Source organism: Choloepus didactylus, chromosome 1 (assembly GCF_015220235.1).
Source record: "Choloepus didactylus isolate mChoDid1 chromosome 1, mChoDid1.pri, whole genome shotgun sequence".
NCBI classification, from domain to species: domain Eukaryota; kingdom Metazoa; phylum Chordata; class Mammalia; order Pilosa; family Megalonychidae; genus Choloepus; species Choloepus didactylus.
The window spans coordinates 88,885,184-88,907,186 of record NC_051307.1 but is presented as its reverse complement, the minus strand read 5'-3'; the positions used below and the strand labels follow the sequence as shown (position 1 = coordinate 88,907,186).

Here is a 22,003-nt window from a genome sequence, read left to right as displayed (position 1 = left end):
AGATGTACCCTGGCTTCTCCTTGCAGCTTATAGTAGAATGTGAGCGGAGAGAGATAAACTTAGAACTGAACTCTTGGGTTCAAAGAAACCAGAAGCTGATGGCTTGGAAAATTATGGGCTTCCAAGGGGTGGAATCCCAGAAACTACAGCCCAGTGTGAGGATATAACCAAACATGGAACCCAGCCACCATTTCAGTACAAGCCAAGATTGGAAAAGGAGTTAAGCAGAAAGGATTTCTGGAAAGTCCTATTTTCTGATGGCTTTGACCCCTGTGTGCTTCATGCAAAGCCAACAGAATTTTTGCAGGATCTTTATAGGCAGAGCCGTTGCCGGTCTGGACTGGAGGAGACAGACAAGGAACAAACTGAAGGAAAAATTTCTTCAAAGACAGAGCCATGGAAGTTGAGGTCTGGAATCAAGAGGTCTCAGGCTAGGAGACCGGAGTGGCTCACACACATGGAAAGAGTGAGTTTGCCCCGGAGGTGGAGGGTGGGCCTTCCACCTCCACGTTCTTGAAAGGTGTTGCCACCTCAAGCCACAAAGAGGGTGGAGCATGTTCCCAGGAAATTGGAGAGAGCCTGGCTGCCACCAAACTGTTCTGAAGGGGTTGAGCATGTGCCCTGGAGATGGAAGGGAATCTGGGTGCTGCCCCGAGGTTTGAGGATGGTGGAGCTGAGAAGGTGGTCTCCCCAATGTGTGGATATGTTGGAGCACTCACCCAAGAATTTGGAGAGGAAAGGGCTGCTGCAAAGGCCAAGGAAGGGTTAGACTCCTGCTCTCTCAAGCCCCAAGGATGCAACGTCATTCTGTTAATGACTCTCAGACTTTGAAATCTAACGTAGTTTGTCCTGCAGGTTTTAGGAACTGTTTTGGTCCCTTAAACCCTGTTTTCCTTTCAGTTTCTCCTTATGGCAATGGAAATGTTTATCCTATGACTGTCCCTCCTTTGTATATAGGAAGCAGATAACTTGTTCTAAGTTTCACAGGTACAGAGCCTGAGGGGAATTTTGCTTTAGGACAGACCATGCTTGTAACTGATTTTGATAGGATCTTGTACTTAACTATCATTACTGAAATGATTAAGTTTCTGTGATATTGTTGTGGGATGAATGTATTTTGTATATGGAAAGACAATGTCATTTTGGGGTCCAGGGGGTGGAATGTGCTAGTTTGAGTGCATTATGTCCCTCAAATGCCATTATCTTTGATGTAATCTTGTGTAGGCAGACGTTATCAGTGTTGATAAGATTGTAATTCTTTGAGTGTTTCTTTGGAATGTGCCCCACCCAGCTGTGGGTGACGACTCTGATTGGATAATTTCCATGGAGGTGTTGCTCCACCCATTCAGGGTGGGTCTAAGTTGATCAGTGGAGCCATATAAATGAGCTGACGTAACAGAAGGAACTCAGTGCAGCTGTAAGTGACATTTTGAAGAGGAGCTACAGCCAAGAGGGACACTTTGAAGAAAGCACAGGAGCTGCAGATGAGAGACAGTTTAAAGGTGGCCGTTGAAAGCAGACTCTTGCTCCAGAGAGGCTGAAAGAGGACAAATATCCCAAGCACAACTAACAGTGACATTTTTGAGGAACTGCAGCCTAGAGAGGAACATCCTGGGAGAAAGCCATTTTGAAACCAGAACTTTGGAGCTGATGCCAGCCACATGCCTTCCCAGCTAACAGAGGTTTTCCGGACACCATTGGTCATCCTCCAGTGAAGGTACCCAATTGCTTGGACACTTTATGGCCTTAAGACTGTAACTGTGTAACCAAATAAACCCCCTTTATAAAAGCCAATCCATTTCTGGTGTTTTGCATTTGGCAGCATTAGCGAACTAGAACAGAGACCATGGCTGTTAAATTATTAAAAGCTGTGTTAGTTAGGGTTCTCTAGGGAAACAGAATCAATGAGAGATATCTATGAATATAAGATTTATAAAAGTGTCTCACACAACTGTGGGTATGCATAAGTCCAAATTCTGTAGGGCAGGCATCAAACTGGCAACTCCAACAAAGATGTCCGATGAACTCCTCAGGAAACGAACTGGCAACTTCAACGAACTCTTCAGGAAACACTGCTGGTCATCAAACTGGCAACTCCAACGAAGATGTCCGATGAACTCCTCAGGAAACGAACTGGCAACTTCAATGAACTCCTCAGGAAACACTGCTGGTCAGACGAAGAAGAAGTGAAGGTCCTCTATCTGTCTCACTTAAAAGTCTTCAACTGATTAATTGGATTAAATCCAGCCAACTGCATTCTCCATTGTGGAAGACACGCCCTTCACTGACGTCATCAGTCACAGCTGCAGCCAATTGACTGATGATTTAATAAACCAGCCCATTGGTTTATTAACCAGCCACAAACATCCTCACAGCAAAGGTCAAGCCAGTGCTTGCTTGACCAGACAGCTGGATACCGTCACCTGGCCAAGTTGACAAATGAACCTAACCATCACAAAAGCCAAAGCCCAGAAAGTCTCAAGACATAAGATTTATGCTCCCTGAAACATATTTCAAGGAACAGAATAGTGATTAGAACTCCCTTCTGGGAGGAGAGCCAGAGAGCTAGTTGGAGAGGCAAGTAGCAGAGTGGGATTGGGCGCAGATCTCTTGAAAGGCCCTGGTCTGCCGTCCTGAACTGGCAAGCCCAGGGAGAGGAGATGATGATAAAATGTGGTACTAGTGGCTTGTTGCTGCTGTAACAAATTATCACAAACTCAGTGGTTTAAAACAAACAAATGTATTGTCTTACAATTCTGGAGGCTGAAAGTCTGGGAAGGGTCTCACTGGGCTAAGATCAAGGTAATGGCAGGGCTGCATTCCTTTCTGGAAGCTCTAGGGAAGAATCCATTTTCTTGCCTTTTTTTGCTCCTGGAGGCTGCCTGCTTGCCTTGGCTTATGGCCCCCTTCCATATTCAAAGCCAGAAATGGCTGGTTGAGCCTTTTTCACATTGTATTGCTCTGATACTGACCTGTCTGCCTCCCATTAAGGAGACTTGTGATTACTTTGGGCCCACCTGGGTAATGAAGGATAATCTTCCCATCTCAAGGTCAGCTGATTAGCAGACTTAATTTCAGCTGCACCTTAATTCCCCTTTACCACTAGCATATTCACGGGTTCTGGAGAGTAGGATGTTGGGCATCTTTGGGGGACAATTTTCCTGCTCATCACAAATGCTTTTGGAGGTTTGAGGATCTGTGCCCTGTTTCTTATGTATGCCTTGGGAGCTTGTTAGCCTCCATGAATTCTCCATGGCATTGCAGGGAGATGGCAGCCATGTGGACAAGGCAGTGTGGGATGTTTAGTGGGAGGGGTCTGGGAGCTTCTACTGCTTCTGGGTAGTTCCCTTGCCCCAGCGATGGGCGTGGAGATGCTGACAGAGCTGGCAGGACTGGGAGGTGTGTAGCAGTTGGGACAAAGAGATGCAGCTGTGAAAACCATTATGGATGCCCTGGCCGGAGACCAGATGGGAAGGTGAACGCCTCAGAGAATGCCAGCATGGAGGGGAATTTACAGATGGCTGGACAAGATTTCCCTCAGAGGTATCAACACGAGCTGCTGACAATCAAGGAACCCTACTCCCTTTATACTTCAAAACCCTCCTGGAAGAGGGAAGGAAAAAAGAAATCTCTAAATTGACCCCAAAACATCTAAACTGATTGAGAAAAAACTCTGAAATAATTAAAAAAGCCCTGATTTGACTAAGAAGAAGTTTCTGTCACCAGGCTGAATGGGAATTTGAGATAAAACGTGGGTTGTTATCAAACTCCCCTGTTTTTGTGCTGAGATTTGTGCCTGCTACGTATACATTAGGACAGTGATGTCTAGTTTACCTTTCTTACCTGAATACGTGGAGAGGTTACGTTATTTGCAAACACATGGCAAAATAGAAACTCAATGTAAATATTGCATATTTTCCTTACTGAGCCAATCCTTCTTCCCATCTGCTTGAGTGAGCTGTATATTGAAGTCACACCCTGGAAAGATGAGTATTTTGTTGACACTGTTTCCACATAGCTATTTTGACATGTTAACAACCAAGTGTGACAGGCTGAATTGTGTACCCCAGGAAAAAAAATGTTCTTAATCTTAATACATTCCTGTGGGTGTGAACCCATTGTAAATATGAGCTTTTGAAGATGCTGTTTTTAATTAAGGTGTGGTCAACTGAATCAGGATTGGTCTTAATCCTATTACTAGAGGCTTGTTAGAGAAGACCAAAGGAAGAAAAATCCACGGGGAAGCGAGAAGCTAAAGTCCACAGAACTCAGAAGAGACAGGAGGGGGCATCACCACGTGACAGGGAAAGCCGAGGAACCCTAAAGATTGCTGGCAGCCAGAATCACTACAACCTCGGGAGGAAGCAAACCTTCCAGCCTCCAAAACTGTAAGCCAATGGTATTTGTGATGACAGCCAGGAAACTGAGACACCAAGCCATTAAATTTTCAGCATTTTTTTCTTATCGTCTTCTTTTTTTAAAGACCGAGCAAAATGTTCACTTAACTCTATGCCTTGCCCAGAGGCATGTCCTGGCTCTATTTCTGGGCTGGTGTACTTTCCAGCTGAGGGAGCAGGTGCTTCACCAGGGTTCTCCTCTGTGTCTTGCTGGCATACTGCCATGTGCTGTCCTCTAGGGCTTCTTCATCAAAAGTAACAACCATCATGTCAACCAATGACCTTAGAAGTCACGGAAAAGCACCTCTTTGGAAGAACATCATCAGAGGAAGGAGTCACCAAGGGTAACAAAATTTCAGGCCCCGGGCAGCTTTAATTGCTATAGTGACACTTAGAAAGAGTGATCTGAGAAACTGCTGCCCTGTCAGTGACAGTCTTCCCTTGGTGCTGCTGATCACACGGTGGAGCACGGGGCCCTCAGGGCTGACCAGCCTGTCTGGTTCTTCACCATGAGCCAGTGTTACCAGGCTGACCCCTTGAACTGGGATCCTGGAGTTCTTGGGCTTCTTATTGTGATCAATGGGATAGTCACTAAAATTTGAATGGGTCAAGAAAGAATCTTTGTTTTGTTGTCTAAGAAAGTGAAAAAAATAATAATGACAATATCAGTAATAATATTTAATATTTATTGAGTGCTTACTATGTGCTAGGCACCATGCTAAGTGCTTTACGTACATTGTCGCATTTAATCCACGTAAGAGCTCTGAGGGAAAAGAATGATTATTACCACCATTTCAGAGACAAAGAAACTGAGGCCTTGAGAGGTGAAGGCTCCCTGCCTGAGGTCACTCAGCCTCTGAGTGACAAAGCCAGGGCTTGAGCCCATGTCTCCATGGCCCCAGAGCCTCAGTGCCCAGCAGTATTCCATTCGACCCCTTTAGCTGCCCAGGGGCTGAGTCCACAGCTGAAGGGAATGTAGTTATGACATTTGGGGGTTTTAGCACCAGGCTAATGCCTGGGAGCATGCCTTCCTGGAACCCACTTTCTTACTCCAACAACTAAGAGCTTATTCTCCATAGGGGCAGGTGAGTATCTGGCTTCTGGAAGCTGTTGGGGCAGGAATGGAGGATGCTTCTGGTTCCCTGAGCCCTGAAAGAGCTCACACAGAGCTCAGCTCATGGGGATGGGGTTGATGGATGGGTAAGGAAAATGGAGCTCAGTAATACTGCCTTATATAAACCAAACTGTGGCATTTTTCAGTTTATATTATCCAGGGGCTATTACAACAGAAGCAAACAAAAAGCTACAGATAGCAAAATTAATTACAGATACAGTTCATTGGATGTATGCAGTCTCTTCCCAACAATTTGAGGTGATTCTTGTGATCCTGGAATCTAAAAACGGCATTACTACCATGTTCTGGACAACACCAGATGTATTAGTACGGGAGGAGTGCTAATCTTCAGGATGACACACAATAGCAGCAGCAAGTAGGAGACCAAGTATCTTATGACTTTCATAAATAGGAGGGAACACATTCACCTTACATTGAACATTTAAAATTCTTTCCAGGGTCAGGGCAGCCCTGGTGACGTTCTGTCTTTCAGACTCTAATTCTAGTGGTGGCAAATCTGATGTCATGCCAATCTGCATGTTTTTTTTTTTTTTTTTTTCCTTTGGGTCAAGATGTCCATGATCTGTCTTCAGGGTGGACATTTCAATACATGTAAAAAATAAAAAATAAAAACAACAACAACAGAGGGAGAAAAAGGGAGTAGGGGGTAACTTAAAGCCTTGCTTTTACTTCTGAGGTGTTGGGTGGGATAGAACAGAGGAGGAAAATTGGGAGTGGATGAACGGCAAGTATGATTACTGCAATCTCAACACTGACAAATCTGACCACAGATCACACAGCTCTTTTTTTTTTTTTTTCAATTTTAAATGGAACATTCATCAATTCACTGTCATTTAAAACAGTGCAACTAAGATCGAGGTGTTTGATGTGTCTTTTATCCCTCCTTCCCCAGAGGAAAGGAGTAGCCTCATCCCTGTCAGAGAATCTCTGGATTCTCTCTAGACTAGGCTTCTAGGAATGCAGTATGTTTTCTGTGACTGCACTGCCTCCGCCACTGATGACAAAGCCCCGCGAGCTGGACACCATGAGCGCCGAGGACATCTCTTCAGGGCCCTCCAGCTCTGGCTCGTGGTCTCCACCAGCAGGCCCCTGCAAGCCTGCCTCCTGGATGGTTGGTTCCGAGCCCGACTCCCCGCGTGGGAGAAGCGCCTGGTGTCTGGTTAGGGGATCACTGCTCCTCTGGACCTCCAGGGAGTTCTGGTGCGTGGAATTCCTGTGAGCCACGGCGTTCTTCTGAGGCTCATCAAAGCTCAGCGAGAAGGTGACGGTGCCGCTGCCAAAAATGACCTTCTGCTTGCATCTGGGCTGCTGCTGGGTCAGGGGCTGCTGCGGCTGCTCCGGTTGTGTCAGGGCCAGAGGCTGCTGCTGCTGCTTCTGTTTCTCCGGCTGTGGGAAGGGGTCTTCGCTGTTGATCTTGCTGCTGATGGAAGAGGAAGGGGTGGATCCCATGGAGCCCCCGAGGCTGCCCGACCGCTTGCGGGAGACGTTGCTGCGGCGCAGCGTGGCCCGGGCGGCCACCTTGAAGGCGTGAGCAGCGGTGCTGCAGCGCACCTCCTCGATGGTGTTGCGGGATGGCTTGAAGAGGATGATGTAGACCTTGTTGAAGAAGATGCAGGCCAGCAAGCCGAAGCTGGCCGCCAGGATGGCGATCACCTCCACCGCGGAGACGAACTTGCCGTAGGTACTGGCGTAGGCTGGAATGAAGGAGATCCAGACGATGAAGAAGATGAGCATGCTGAAGGTGATGAACTTCGCTTCGTTGAAGTTCTCCGGCAGCTTCCGGGACTTGAAGGCAAAGAAGAAGCAGATGGCAGCCAGCAGGCAGGTGTAGCCAATTAGGAAGCCCAGTGCCATGAGCGAGCCCTCGTGGCACGTGATGAAGATGATCTCATCCTCCAGCTCATGGTTGCGGTAGCTTGAGGGGGGCGCCGTGTGGAGCCAGATCACGCAGATGACGATCTGCATGAAGGTGCATAGGAAAACCAGCAGGAACTGCAGGTTGAGGCCCCACCACTTGCGGTGGAAGCTCGTGGGGATCTTGGCCTCAAACACCAGGAGCACACGGTTGGTTTTCACCAGGATGCACGAGATGCAGAGCACGAAGCTGATGCCAAAGGCTGGCTGGCGTAGGCGGCATGTCCAGTTCTGTGGCTCCCCGATGAAGAACAGGGAGCTGGAGAAGCAGCAGAGCAGGGAGAAGAGGAGGAGGTAGGAGAGCTCTCGGTTGGTAGCCTTGACAATGGGTGTGTTGCGGAATCTGATGAAGACACCCAGCACGAAGGCTGTCAGGAAAATGCCCAACACGGCAAAGAGAGTGAGTGCAATCCCAAAGGGCTCTGTCCATGATAGAAACTCGATCTCCTTGGCGATGCAGGAAGTGTGGTTCTCGTTGGACCAGAAATCATCAGGGCATTTGTCACAGGCACTGGCATCTATAAAATGTCCCGGTAAAGAATTAGTTTCTGGGTGGCATAGATTAAAATGTGTGTATGTGTGTGTGTGCATATATGTGGTAGTGAGAGCACACATATTATTGGACACAGTCATTTCATTTTTTTATTGGTGAAATAATTGTGATTTTTACATACCAAATAATGTATTGAATCTGACATGTTTAATAATTTACTTGGCTAATTTCATGTACTTTTGATGGTTCCATTATTTTTTCCCCCTTTTGCATGTTGGTGATGGTGGTAAAATGCACGTATTTCTATCAACAATACCAGGTTCATAGTAGCGAATGATCAGCTTTGTGGAGAGGTGACAGGTGGCTGCCCTGCACATTAGAGAGGTCTGGCATGATCTCAATAGAGTGTTCAAGCTCTCATCCTGACATATTTTGGATATATGGGTGGGCTTTGTAGACAGGCCAGGCCGGAGCAGTCTTCCTCTTAGATCAAGGCAGAGAATCCCAGGCAATGGCCTGAGCCTTCCTCACTGCACGTCTAAGGGTTTCCAATGAGAGAGGCTGTAGACACGTTCAGTCAACAAATATTTGTAAAGTCTTAAACTCTCCCAGGCAGTGACAGTTCTAGAGAGTGAAAGAAAAACGGACTTTGCAGTCACAGATCTGGATGGGAATCCTGGCCCTGCCATTTACTAGCTGTGTGATTTTGGTGAGGTTCCTTAACTTTGCTGAGCCTGAGTTTTCTCAACTTTAAAATGGAAGCTGAACTCCATGACTGTGGTGAGGAGGAGATAAGACAATAACAGTGAAACCAATCACAGCTAATATTTATAGGGTGCTTCCAATGTGCCCGTCAAGATTTTATTTACCAAACATTTGTCTGACACTTATGTGCTTTACCAATATTAACTTGTTTAATTCTTGAAACTCTATAAGCTAGGTTTAATTATTATCCTCTTTTTATGAAGAAGCTGAGGCACAGGAAAAACATAAATAAGACAGTAATTACAGTGCCAGGCACTGAGCAGACAAACTATCATGGTCTGTTGACTCTGGAGCCTGGAGCAGGCAGAGCTTTGTTTACTGAAGGCCATGAGCGATAAGAAAAGGGAAAAAGCATAGGAGAACTGAACCAGAGTAAGAGAAATGTGCGTTTTAGGCTTTTGTGGTACTAAAACAACATCTAACATCCCTTTTCTGTCCCCTCTCAGTGCTCAGCACAGTGCTATGTTCAGACGCATGCTTGTTCAATGAGAAGCTTTGCCAAGCACCATCTTGGCCCAGCCCTTCCAAGGGCTTTGCTGGCCCTTGGCCCGTGAAGTGGCCTGAGCCCAGCACAGTGTCCATCGGGGACAGTTCTCCTACCTGTCTCATCGCTGTACTCCCCATCAGGACACTCCACACACTCAAAGCAGCAGGTGGGCTCCCCCTCAATAATCCCTTTCCTGGTCCCTGCCAGGCAGACTCGGCTGCAGTTGGAGAAGGGCACCTGGAGGACACAGAGCACAAGAATGAGTGGCTGCAGCTATGGGCTCCATTTTACAGTCCCTCTGACAAGGCAAGAGTGGGGGACTGGGCACAAGGACTGATGTGGCCGGCTCCAGGCAGAGGCAGGTCCAGAGGTCTGTGTTCTCTGTCTCTGTGAAAGGGGGAAAATGCCTATGGGTGTCCATGCACATGCATGTACGTGCACACACACACACACACATCTACAGGATTCTAGGATGACTATGTAAGCAAAACATCTGCTTACATAATTCTCCCCATCCTGTCCCTCCAGCCCCCAGAGTAAGACACCTGTTTACCTAAAAGGGAATTAAAAGGCTTGAGACAAAGTAAAAGCTACAGGGATATGGACCCACATATGGAGTGATAGTTACATGGGGAAGCATTGAGGCAAGAGGGAATATGCTTGAAAATGAGACTATGAGCTTTGCACTGAATTGTCATTCCTGCAATTTTATTTTAGGGTCCACAGGGTGATGCCTGAGATCCTTACAGCAACTCAGTGAGGCAAGCAGGACAGGCAGGTGTTCCCACTTTACAGAAGAGGAAACCAAGACTCAGAGAGGCTGGCAACTTGTCTAGTCACCCCTTGAGTGAAGCTGGAGACTCTTCTGGCTCCTAGTTCAGTGCTTTTCTGAGTTCTCTGCACTCAGTGACTGAATTGTGCACGAGAGGTCCAGCCACTAGAAAGCAGATGACCCATAGACCAACTGGGTTTCTCCAAGCTCTGGCTTGTTCAGATGTGTGTCAGAGAAACTACGGTAGCAGGTCCACAGCCATGTGAGGCTGTACCCTGGGATGGATGCTGCTGAGCTTTTATCCCATAACACAGGATGTTCAAGGATGGCTAAGGGTTGGTCTCATGATCAGCAGTTCTTTGTGTGTGTGTTGTGTGAATTTTTAAGTCAGTAGCTGTGATAAGTTAGCATTCATGCTTGGTGCTAGTCTTGGATTCAAACGTGAGTTGGGTGTATGTGCATGCATCACTCCTGTTTCTCTGTGTCAACACTACTTCATGATGTCTCAGTTTTATGATATAATTTCAGTGAGACAATAAGCTTGAGCAACTCAAAAGCATGTAATTAATCACATTAGCTTCGATTACAAGTGCTATTGCTCCAAACCCACTAGCAGGACATCTGGTTGGGTCAAGTCTGGAACAACTATGTCATTGCATCCTGATTGCTAGGTTTTGCTAAATATGTGGCTGGGTGGCAGCTCATTATCAGACAGGTCTTACTTGGTCATAGGACTGACTGGATGAGGGATGCCTAGAATGTTAAACTTAATGGTATGATCACAGCTCTGCCTTTCATTGCAGAGCAGAGCTGGGACTAGGGTGAGGCAAGTGAGGCTGTTGGCTTGGCTGCAAAATTTAAGAGGGCACCCAAAAATCCATTAATCAAGATGAATTATATATATTTATACACACACATATACATATACATATATATATTTGCTTGCTGTAAACTTTTTTAAAATTCAGTTTTATTGAGATATATTCATATACCATAAATTCACCCACTGTGTACAGTTGTTCACAGTAACATCATATAGTTGTGCATTCATCATCACAATCAATTCTGAACATTTTAATTACTCCAAAAAAACTAAGAATAAAAATACAAGTAAAAAAGAACACCCAAAACATCCCATCCCCCCAACCCTCCTATTATTCATTTACTTTTTGTCCCCATTTTTCTACTCATCTGTCCATACACTGGAGAAAGGGGGTGCGATCCACAAGGTTTTCACAATCACAGAAGCTGTGTAAGCTATATAGTTATACAATCATCTTCAAGAATTAGGGATACTGGGTTGCAGTTAAACAGTTTCAGGTATTTCCTTCTAGCTATTCCAATACACTAAAAACTGAAAAGGGATATCTATATGACACATAAGAATAACCTCCAGATTGACCTCTTGACTCCATTTGAGATCTCTCAGCCATTGAAACTTTATTTTGTTTCATTTCTCTTCCCCTTTTTGGTCAAGACGGCTTTTTCAATCCTACGATCCAGGGTCCAGGCTCATTCCGGGAATCCTGTCCCATGTTGCCAGGGAGATTTATACCCCTGGGAGTCATGTCCCACGTAGTGGGGGAGGACAGTGAGTTTACCTGCAGAGTTGGCTTAGAGAGGCCACAGGATGAATAATATTTTAATGCAATATTTTAAAAAAATCAAAATTGATGTCAAAAAAATCTGTGATGAACCAAATATCAAAAATAGAAATAAAGGCAGGATCAGTACTGTGGTTCTTCTTTTGGCTTCAGGCTCCAAAGTGGCTCAGCATGGCACTGTTGCAGAGTTCTGCCTTGTTTGGGGGAAAAATTCCAACTGATTGAAATAGCGTTGTTGTAGTCTAAGTTCTCCAGAATCACTGGATTCATTAGACATGTTTTGGAATGGACTGTTTTCCAAACTTCTAAGTTTTGGGTTGTAGGCAGGTGTTTCTGAGGCCACGTTCCTCACAGGCATGGGAGAACTGGGAGGCTCTACCCTGAGGTTTCCACAGAGCCCTGACCACAACCACGCTGTGTCTGGGTCCTGGAGGGTGGTCCACCTACCACAGGGAAGCTCCCTTACAAGGGCTGCCAGACACGGCCGGGCAGAGATGGCTGAGCAGCCGCCGTGCGTCGGTAACACAGGATGTTGCTGATAATGTGAGCCTGGTTTCTCCTCAGTTATACAGATGAGCATTTACGAAATGAGTTGAATCATGTGGCCTCTCCAGGGTGCCGGGGTAACTGAGACTTATTTCTTTCATCACAATAATAAGCACTTCTCACTGTATTTAAATCAGGGAGTCATTTTAAAGGTAAATCCATGGTCTTAAAAAGTATATTTTACATATATATATATATTGTAAAATAAAAAAGAAGTAAATAAAAAAGAAAAGAGCAACTAAAGAGACAATGGCAATTAAATGCAATTTGTGATCCTGCATGGGATCTAATAAAGGAGGATAAAAGGCTCAGAAGGACATTATTGGGACATAGGAAAAAATTGGAAGTAAACTTTATGTCAATGTTAAATTTCTTGAACTTGGTAACTGCACTTAAGTTGGAGGCATAAGTGAATATCCTTGTTCTTAGGAATTATACGTGACAGCATTAAGTGTTCAAGAAGCATGATGTATACGTACATTCATAAATCTACATTCAAGTGTTCAGAAAATGGACTGATAGATATTCAGACAGAGAAAGATAGACTGATAGATTGATGGACAGATAGATTGAATGATATGGCAAATACAGCAAGATGTTAAAATTGGTGGATGAAGGTATTAGAAGAAAGAGGTATGTTGGAATTCTCTGTATAAGGTTTGTATTATTTTTGTAACTATCCTGTAAGTTTGAAACTATTTAAAAATAAAAAGTTAAAAATAAGAAAAAAAAAAAAAGTATATCTTGCTTTCCAGTTCCTGACAAGCTGACATAGTAGCTTAGAGTGCTGGCTCCTTCCAGCAACATCAACCCTGGAAAATCTACAGAGAGCAACAAGGAATTCCAGAAATTTCAATTCCTGGGAAGGCCAAAAGCTGTTTGAACCGGTGAGTGTATATGAATGGGGGCAGAAGTTGGATGACTGAACGGAGATAAATTAGAGAAAAGCAGTTTAAGTGCCACTCTTGCCTCTTGCCTACGTTTGCTTGGGAACAATCCTTCTCTGCTTCTCCCTACAGAATCTTTCCCACACAGGCTCAGGCAGTCTGGATCAGGTGATAATGGAGTAAAATCTGGGCCATGTGAAAGCCGTGTCGGGGTGGAGAGTTGAGTAGAACAGGCAGGGACTGACTCACCCCAGCTGTTCACTCCTCTTTTTCTCCTCTTCCAGGACCCAAGGGCCCAAGGGTTAAAATCTAGAGAAATTGTGTCTTCCCCAAACTGCTTCTCCCCGGGGGCTTGACAGTGGAGTCCTGAGCAGGACAGCAGCTTGGCCCAGGAGTGACTCTGGTTTGTTGGTGGTGCCTGGAGTCTCTGCCCCAGGCCCCCTCTTCCTCTCTTTTCTTGGAACTCACCAGGCCTGACACTGGCTGAAGTCTAGCCTCTGGTGCTTCCTCACTAAGATTTGCAACTACCTCAAAAGGAAAAAAATAACAAACCGGACAACATAGGCCAACAGGAGCAGAAACGATAGAATAAAGAGATCAGGAATATAAAATAATCATTTGGGTGCAAGTGAATTATAATAGAAACAGGTCAGAGAATGGAGGAAGTAGGACCTGGAAGGGGAAAAGGACTAGTGGGGTGTGACCTCAAGCACCCCACTGAGAAGGTAGCTGCTGCCTGATCCTGCAGGGGAACTCTGGGCTGGAAGTTATGCCTCAGAGTTGTCCTGACCTGTCCTGGCTAAGGCTATCATGTTTCCACCCTGGTTAAGGAGCAGCTCTAGGAAATGTAAATACTTAGGCTCTTCTGAGCCTGTTGACTTCGTAGCTTGCAAGCAATCTTCTGAAAAAGAGCAGCAGGTTTCGGTTATTGGAAGCAAAAATAGCCGCTAGAAGTCTTGAAGGTGCATACAAATTGTAAGGAACCTGATGGGATCTGGGAAGAGCAATGCTATTTTCTGCTACTTGAAAACAGATGAAAAATACTAAAAAATTAGCAAATGGAATCAAAGAGCATAATGAAAGAAAATGCACCATGATCAGGTTGGGTTTATGCCAGGAATGCAAACAAGTTTAATGTTAGAAAATGTATGCATATCATTCATATCATTAACAAATTAAAGAAGAAAAATCACACGATCATCTCAATAGATGAAGAAAAAGCATTTGGTAAAAGTCAGAACAAACTTATGATTAAAAAACTCTTGGTGCAAAAGGAGTAGGAAGAAATATCTTTAACTTGAAAAAGGGTAACTAAAGCAAACAAACAAACCTAAAACCTACAGCAAACTTCATTCTGTATGAGAAAATGTTAACAACATTCCCCTTTAAAATATGGATGCTCACAATCACCACAACCATTTAGTACTGCCCTGGAGGTCCTAGCTAATGGAATAAGATGAGAAAAATAAGGGCATGAAAGTTGGAAAGGACTACATAAAACTGTCATTATTTGCAGATGATGTAATTGTCTACATAGGAAACCCAAAAGAATCATCAACCAAATTATTAGAAATAATTGTGCCACAGCCCCAGGCTAAAATGTCACAGACTCCCACTGTTTTTACCTAAGTGTCATTAGTTTTTCTTGAAAAAACACTTCACATTTTGTTGTATGCTTTGGTTGATTTTCAGAGTCCTTAAATGGTTGTTTTCTTAGTTTTGTCCAATTTTATCATTGCTCTACCATTTCAGAAGCCCTGCTCATATCTCGTTCTTTTACCATGCCAGGTAACTGAGAACTTACTCTAGAAATTTATTAGTTATTTACTACCTGTTATGCTTCTAAATTTCCACATTAAAGAGTGATTAAAATCTGTAGGTTTTTGGTAGATATCCTTTATGAAGGTAAGGTTTCCTTCTGTTCTTAGATTTATAGAACTTCTGTTTTTTATCTGAAAGAATGTGAATGTTACTGAATGCTTTCTCTGCATCTCTTGGCCAACCAATTGTGATTGAATTTTTCTCTTTTATCTGTTAATGTGAAAAACTATGTTTATGAACTTGAATTGTTTGGCCATCATGACATTCCTGTAAATTCACTATAAACTCTAGTGGGTCATGAGGCATTACATATTTTATACATTTGTGGTCTAGATAAGCTAGTATTTTATTTAATATTTAGGCATCTATGTTTATAAACAAGATAAGCCAATAATTGTCTTTTTTTTGTACCCTTGTGTGTTTTTTTTTTTGGAATTGAGATTATATTAGCCTCATAAAGTGAGTTTAGTTGCTTTCCCTCATGATTTCTGTCAAGCAGTGAGTGGTAAAATCCTCAAAATAACAATGGCTCAAACCACTGTTTGAAAGAGAAGTATGTTTCTCACTCATCAATGTTTGGGGAGGTGGTCCAGAGTGATGAGACGCTCCATGGTGCTGGAGACCCAGACTCTTTCTACTTTGTTGTTCTGCCAGCCATCTTCATGGTGGCATCTGGTTGCCAGGGAGCAAGACACAGGAAGGGATGAAGTACAAAGCAAAGGTGCTTTCAAGCATGTGTTAAAGAAGGTTCCCAGAAGCCAACACAACACTGCCTCATCTCGTTCAGAGTTTAGTGATGGAGTCACACTTAGCTAAAAGGGAGGATGGGAAATGTTATTTTTCTATGTGGTCATGTGACCAGCTAAAAAAGAGTTCTATTATTAAAGAACAGGGGGAGAAGAAATATTGGGGGGGGGGCACTCTATCAGTCTCTGCCATGCCTCTCTCTTCTTTATAATGCTTTGCATAAGATATGATAATGTAGTCCAGAAGCTTAAACCATCCTGCTTTCCTTTTCGAGGGGAGGTTGAAAGATACTATCTCATTTAATCCTCACAATGACCTTACAGGTATATTATCTCTGCTTCCAAATTCAGGGAGAAATGAGTCCCATGGTGGCTAAAGAACAGGCTCAAGTTCACGCAACAGCCCATTTGGAGAGCTGAGATTCACACTCACATTGGTCTTCCAAAGTCTGCACTTTTCACTGCACCAAGTTCTGCTTTGTAATAGGTAAGGATTAAAAGAATATCAGTCTCTGGGTCCTCTTACTGCATCCTTCTACGTTTCCCAACTAAAGAGAAATCCCACCACCCCAGGGGTGGGCTGGAGCAGAAGGTCATCAATGTCCCCAGGTCCCCACAACAGCCTCATCAAAGATGCCAGCCCAATTTTGGCTAAGGAAGCCCACCTGAATTCCAGGCCTTCAATGACAAGGTCTCTTTTCCTTCTGATTTACTGTAGTGAAACAAGGAAAGAACTATGGAAAGAATAGTGTAGAAGATGGAGCATGGGGATGGAGTTGGGACACTTGGAGTTTAGTCTCAGCTCTTACACTAGCCATCTGTTTGACCTGGGAATTCACCATTGCTCCCCCAAACCTCAGCGTCATCAACTTCAAACTGGAGTGTTGGAGATAAGGATCCTTAGGTCCTATCTAGCTCTAAGATACTGCATTAATAAGTAAACAGCATACACTGACTAAAATATTAATAACATTTTGTATTTGTATAGCACATTTCAATTTATAATATGCTTTCACATCCTTCATCTCATTTTATCTCAATAATAACTTTGTGAGAACATGGAGGGAAATTATTAATAAATAAATGATAAATATGGATGTATTTTTGTGCTCATTTCTAACAAAAGCTCAGCAAAAAAAAGAGTAGAGTAGACATTAAGATTTGTTGAGTGGCTACTTTGTGCTAGGTTTGAGGTTTCTATGGAAAAATTAGATTTAATTGATAACTCTGTCAAATACTCTGGAACCATAAATGACTAAATTTATGAGGATTCCGTGTTAATCACTTATCAGTGTTTAAGCCCATACTGTGCCTAGCTTGGTAGAGGACATTTAGGTTATAGAGAACTATATGGAAAACAGTTTCCATGTAAGAGGGGAGATGGGGCATTCACCCCTTAGAGATGATCAATAATGTGTATTAATGGAGTTGAAAGACAACCTGGATGGTTTAACAGGGGAGAGCAGGTAATAGTTCAGCAGATCAATTTAGACTACAGGCAGTTGAAACTTGCAATAATTTAGACAAGGGTACAATTAGTGGACAGAGACTTGTAAGCTCTGGAATCCACAAATCTCTATGTGTAAGAGGTTGTGACATGTTTCTATCTGAGAATCCACCCTCTGAGGTAGAAACTAATAATGACTCACACACAATAGGTAAGAGTCACTGTCTGTCTGAGACCTTCCCATGGTTAAACCATTCTACATATTGGGAAACAGTGGAATGACGAGATTGTAGATTCTCATTAGAAACCCATCAATCTAGAAAGTGGTTGGTAAAAAAGATGAAGCTGAACCTTTGGTCATGTTATAAAAAGTGGTACAGTTAAGGGGGATGCCCTGTCTAGGGTCTGTGTTCAGAGGAGCTGGGTCCCGAGCAACTGACTCCATTCTAAGACACACTCATCCCAGAATGATCCTCACATCAGCATCACGTGTGTCTTTTCATGTGCACATTCACTGAGTGATGGGCTTCGCATTATTAATTAGGCTTCCTGGGTGCAGTGATACTCAGGGAAGGAGGACCTTCTCCATGGTCACAAGCATTCTGCTGTTTGATATCCCATAGTAGAATACATTGGCCTTTTGATTTATAGATCAGCCTTGAGTGATTTCGAAGACAGAACTACCTCTATGTGAGTTGTACAGGCTCGGGACCATGGTGATAACTCGATATGACTCAATCTGAAACATCCAGCTCTACTTCTGACTCGAGTGTCTTTTGGCAGCTCTTACTGGCATTGGAGGAGGTGAATAATTTGTCATGCAAGATGGCCCCACATACGTAGGACATTTAACATCCTTGGACTTCAAGTCCATTATCACTCCCTGGTAATCCCAGCAACCCCAAAACCACCCTCTCCCTTTCACACTTGTTTCCCCCACCCAAGCTGGTGGGACCCCTTTGGCTGAGAGCCACTGCCTTGAGTGATGTTTATGTTTGCTTAAATATTTTGCTGTGGTTGGGGAAAGTTTTAGCCAAAGAAACTACTGCTAGCTAGGGAGGGAGTCAGGGTTGTTAAAAAAGAAAAAAATAGTTTTAACATAATAAGAAGGCACGGGGCTCAGGTTCTCAAGGCTTCTCCTCTCTACGCTGAATTCTCATGGATTTCCCATGAGCCCTGAAGTTGCAGAGAGGAATGAGCAGAGGGAATGGACTCCTCATTTTGCAAGTCCAGTGCTGAAGCCCAAGGCCCTCCTAAAGCCCAGCACCGTGCAGGGGAGGCGTCTGGTGTCTGCCGGACAGCACGTACCTCCCTGGAGAACCCACTCCACAGGATTTTCTCCTCGTTGATGAAGAGCCTCTCTCCCTTCCTGGCATAGACATTGTAATTCCCGACTTCCTTAAACACGATGGAGCCATCCTCCGGGGAGAGGTGCCAGTTGATGATGGAATAGTTCCCCACCAGGTCACCGCACTCATCGAAAGTCACCTGCTCCCCCATGTTGCTGGTAAAGTTCAGGTGCCGTAGGTGCTTCAGGACCTAAGAAGGAACAGAGGTGTGTGTTCTGAGTTCAAACCACAAGGCTGCCACCTATGGCCATGCAGGCTGTGTACCGCACAGGACAGTAAACTACCTTGTGCTAACAAAATCATTGCATTACCACCATTTCTTGACCAATGGAAGGAAAGTGACTCAAGTGAACAGGCACCTTTTTCTAATTCCTACCAAAGCACTTGTATCGGTTAGAATGGGCTTGAAATGGTACTCAAATTGCAGGTAGGGTGGGAAAAACACTTTCTTGGAGTCAGAAAAGGTACACATCTCACCATGGCCACCAGCCAAGCCAAGGCTTCTGCAGGCACACACGGCAGCGCCGTGGAGGGGTGGGGTTTGTGAGCTCATCCCTATGTCTTCTGAGATGGGTATGAGGGAAGGAGAGCAGGCACTGACTAACAGCTGGGACTACACACGCCTTCTTTTCCTATGTTTCTGCCTCTGGGGAAGAGTCTTGCTGCCCAAAATTACAGCAAGTGGGGTGGGAGGAAGAGAGAAGAGAGGCTGGGATGAATGAAGCAGGCACTGCCCATCATTATTGCAACATTCATGGAAAATCTCTGAATTTTTATAGGGTTTTATACATCACAAAATCCTTGTACAAAAAAGTAATGATAATAAATGCTAATACTTATTAGTCACTTTACTACCTTTCAGGCACAGTTTAAGTGCTTTATATTCATTATTTAATCTAATCTAATCCTCACAACAAATGGTACTGCTATCCCATTTTTTTGATGGGGAAACTGAAGCACAGAAAACTTAAGTAACTTGTCTGGGGTCACACAGCTAGTGAGTGGTGCTTCACTATAGTAGCAATTCTGTGTAATGCCAATCCTCTGTTTTTGAATGACTATTGGTTATAGAAATCTTAACGTTTCACATAGATAATTTAGGAAATGCCTACTGAATAGCAAATCTGTATATACGTATATCTTTTGAGCCTCACAGTTCAGTGATTTAGGTGTTATTAGCTATATTTAATGGATAAACATGAGACTCAGAGAGGTTAAGTCACTTGCCCAAGATCACACAGCAAATCCACGGCAGAGGTAGCACCAGAGGCTAGATCCCTGACCCCTCAATCTGGGGCCCTTTCTACAAACTGTGCATTGTTCTCCAGTTCAAACTCTTTACTATGACACTGCCTGCTCCACCCCACACCCCACAACAACCTTCCATCATTTTAGAAAAACTTTTATTGTGGTAACATATATACAACTTAACATGCGACCTTCAGCCTTTTTGGCCCAAACCAGCACTGCTTTCCCATTGGACCCCTGGGGACCCCTCACCTCTCAAATTTCCCATCATTGTTACCCTGGACGCCTCCTCTAGCCTGTTGTTAACGGTCTACTCCTTAACGTCCCGCTGCCGTCATGGTGGGCCCTGGGCTGCCCTGACTTTGTCCCAGGCCTACTGGCGATCCAGTGGAGGATCTTTTACTCCCTGTTACCTGGCTCTTCTGTTTTGCAACCAGAGCTGTTGGGCCATCCTCAAACAGGATGCAGAACGAATCCTGCTAAAGACTCCTGCCACCCATGTTCTCCTGAGCCTTCCCTGAGGATTATCAGTCTTACATATTTTCCTTCATTTTTACTGAGTCCTTAAAGCAGTCTGCAGAGAGGAGGTGTCCAGACATTCTCCTTTTCCTTCCTGTTGTTGGGATGACCTGAGGGCTGTTTATCCCTTCATCTCAACACCAGCACATCCCTGGCATGTCCTTCCCTCAGAGGAACTCTCCACCCTTCTCCTCGTCAATGTTGACCCCTCCTGCAGCACTTGGAACCTCCTTCCTCCCACCCACCGTGGGACCTGCTGCTGTGGCCCACCCCTCTCCATGCCATCATCCTGCTGCTCTCACCTCCTGCTGGGGACCCACTGGCTCAGATGAAATATGGTTCCGACTTCTCTAGGTAGCTTCCAAAACCCTCCATTCTTTGGCCCCAGGGACCTACCATTACTTGTCAGTACAAACATTTCATCCTCTTCCCGCAGCCTCCATTGTTCTTTCTACATGTCATGCTAACTCTGTTTTCTATTCTGACATGTGTAAAAGAAGAGGAGGAGAATGGAGAGGTAGGGAACTAACATTTTTTACACTTCATGTTGCCAGGCACTGTACTAAGGCTTTACACACACTATCTCACATAATCTGCACAATGCTATAGGTAGATATTAGTATTATTTTCATTTTATAGATGAGGAAATTTGAGAGAGGTCAAGATATTTGCCTGAGTCATACAACTAGTAAGTGCCAGAGCTGAGATTTAAATATGGTCATTTTTGCTACTCCGTCTGCCTCTGATATAAATTGTTTCAGAGTGTTCATGGAAAACATTTGTCAGACATCAGTAGTATTTTCTAATTAAATACAGTTTTAAAAAGCATCATTTGTATTTGAAAAAAATATTTTAAATGCATGTACAGTAGTAAAGCTAGAATAGTTAGCATAAATTTTCTTCCTCCCATTCAAGTTTCAATTCTTGGCTCTTAATATGCCAGGCAAGCTGCCTTTTCCATTTCTCTGTCTGTGAGTTCTCTGCAATGAAATCCTTCATGCATCAGTGGGAAGATATGTAGAGAAGCTGGAACAAGACCATTTCATGATTAAATGGTCATCTTCAACACTGGTCAGAATGGACAGACAAATGACTCAAAGATCATCACTGGCTGTAAACCTTTTGCATTGCTATTGGCATGAACTGGAGATTTCTACCACAATCCTAACTTGCAGGCAGAAGAACCATCAAAAATTATATTCTTGAAGTTTCCATTTTAAAAAACTCATTACAAATACAGGGCTAGGTTTATATACTCTTGGCATAAATCAACCAGCAAATATTTATAGAATATCCATATGTATTGGAACTGGGCTGCAAAAGTACAAGGCATGGTAACCCAGCCCTCATGGAACATGCATACAGATTAGGGTGATAAGATATAAGGTATAAATAGAGATGAGATAGCAACCAGTTGCAAGACGAAATATTAAATTGAGGGCTAATAGAGGATATCCCTCTAAGTGCAGAGAAATTTAGAGATGGAGTTAAAAAGCGTGGAATGGTCCATGCAGGCTTGAGGCATTGTCAGAATTTGGACTGGCAAAGGACAGAGGGGAAGGAAGGTGTTAAAAAAAGTAGGATTAGCATGGGCAAAGATGTTGAGTTAGGAATTAATGTGACAGGTTATGGGGGCAGCTTAGAGATCAACTTATCAATTGTGGATGTGCTAGAGAACAGGGGGAAGTATAGTAGTGAGGTAAAGAGGAGCCAAGGCAAAAGAGGTTAGATTTCAAATCAAAGAAGTATGGCATAAGATAACAAGTGCTGGGGAGAATGTGGAGAAATCAGAACCCTCATACATTGCTGGTGGGAATGTAAAATGGTGCAGCCACTATGGAAAACAGTCTTGCAGTTCCTCCAAAAGTAAAAA

At 44.0% G+C, this 22,003-nt stretch overlaps 1 protein-coding gene across 1 annotated transcript in view; it reads right to left on the bottom strand.

Moving 5' to 3' along the window:
- Positions 1 to 5,112: 5,112 nt before the first annotated feature.
- CASR (calcium sensing receptor) overlaps positions 5,113 to 22,003 on the bottom strand; it is an 82,045-nt gene continuing 65,154 nt past the window's right edge. Inside the window, exons 5-7 of the mRNA XM_037836723.1 lie at positions 18,323 to 18,553; positions 9,305 to 9,428; positions 5,113 to 7,964 (exon numbers count right to left, since the gene is read on the bottom strand). Coding sequence (XP_037692651.1) covers positions 6,484 to 7,964; positions 9,305 to 9,428; positions 18,323 to 18,553 — 1,836 coding nt within the window. The 3' untranslated portion in view covers positions 5,113 to 6,483. The remainder of the gene's footprint in view (positions 7,965 to 9,304; positions 9,429 to 18,322; positions 18,554 to 22,003) is intronic.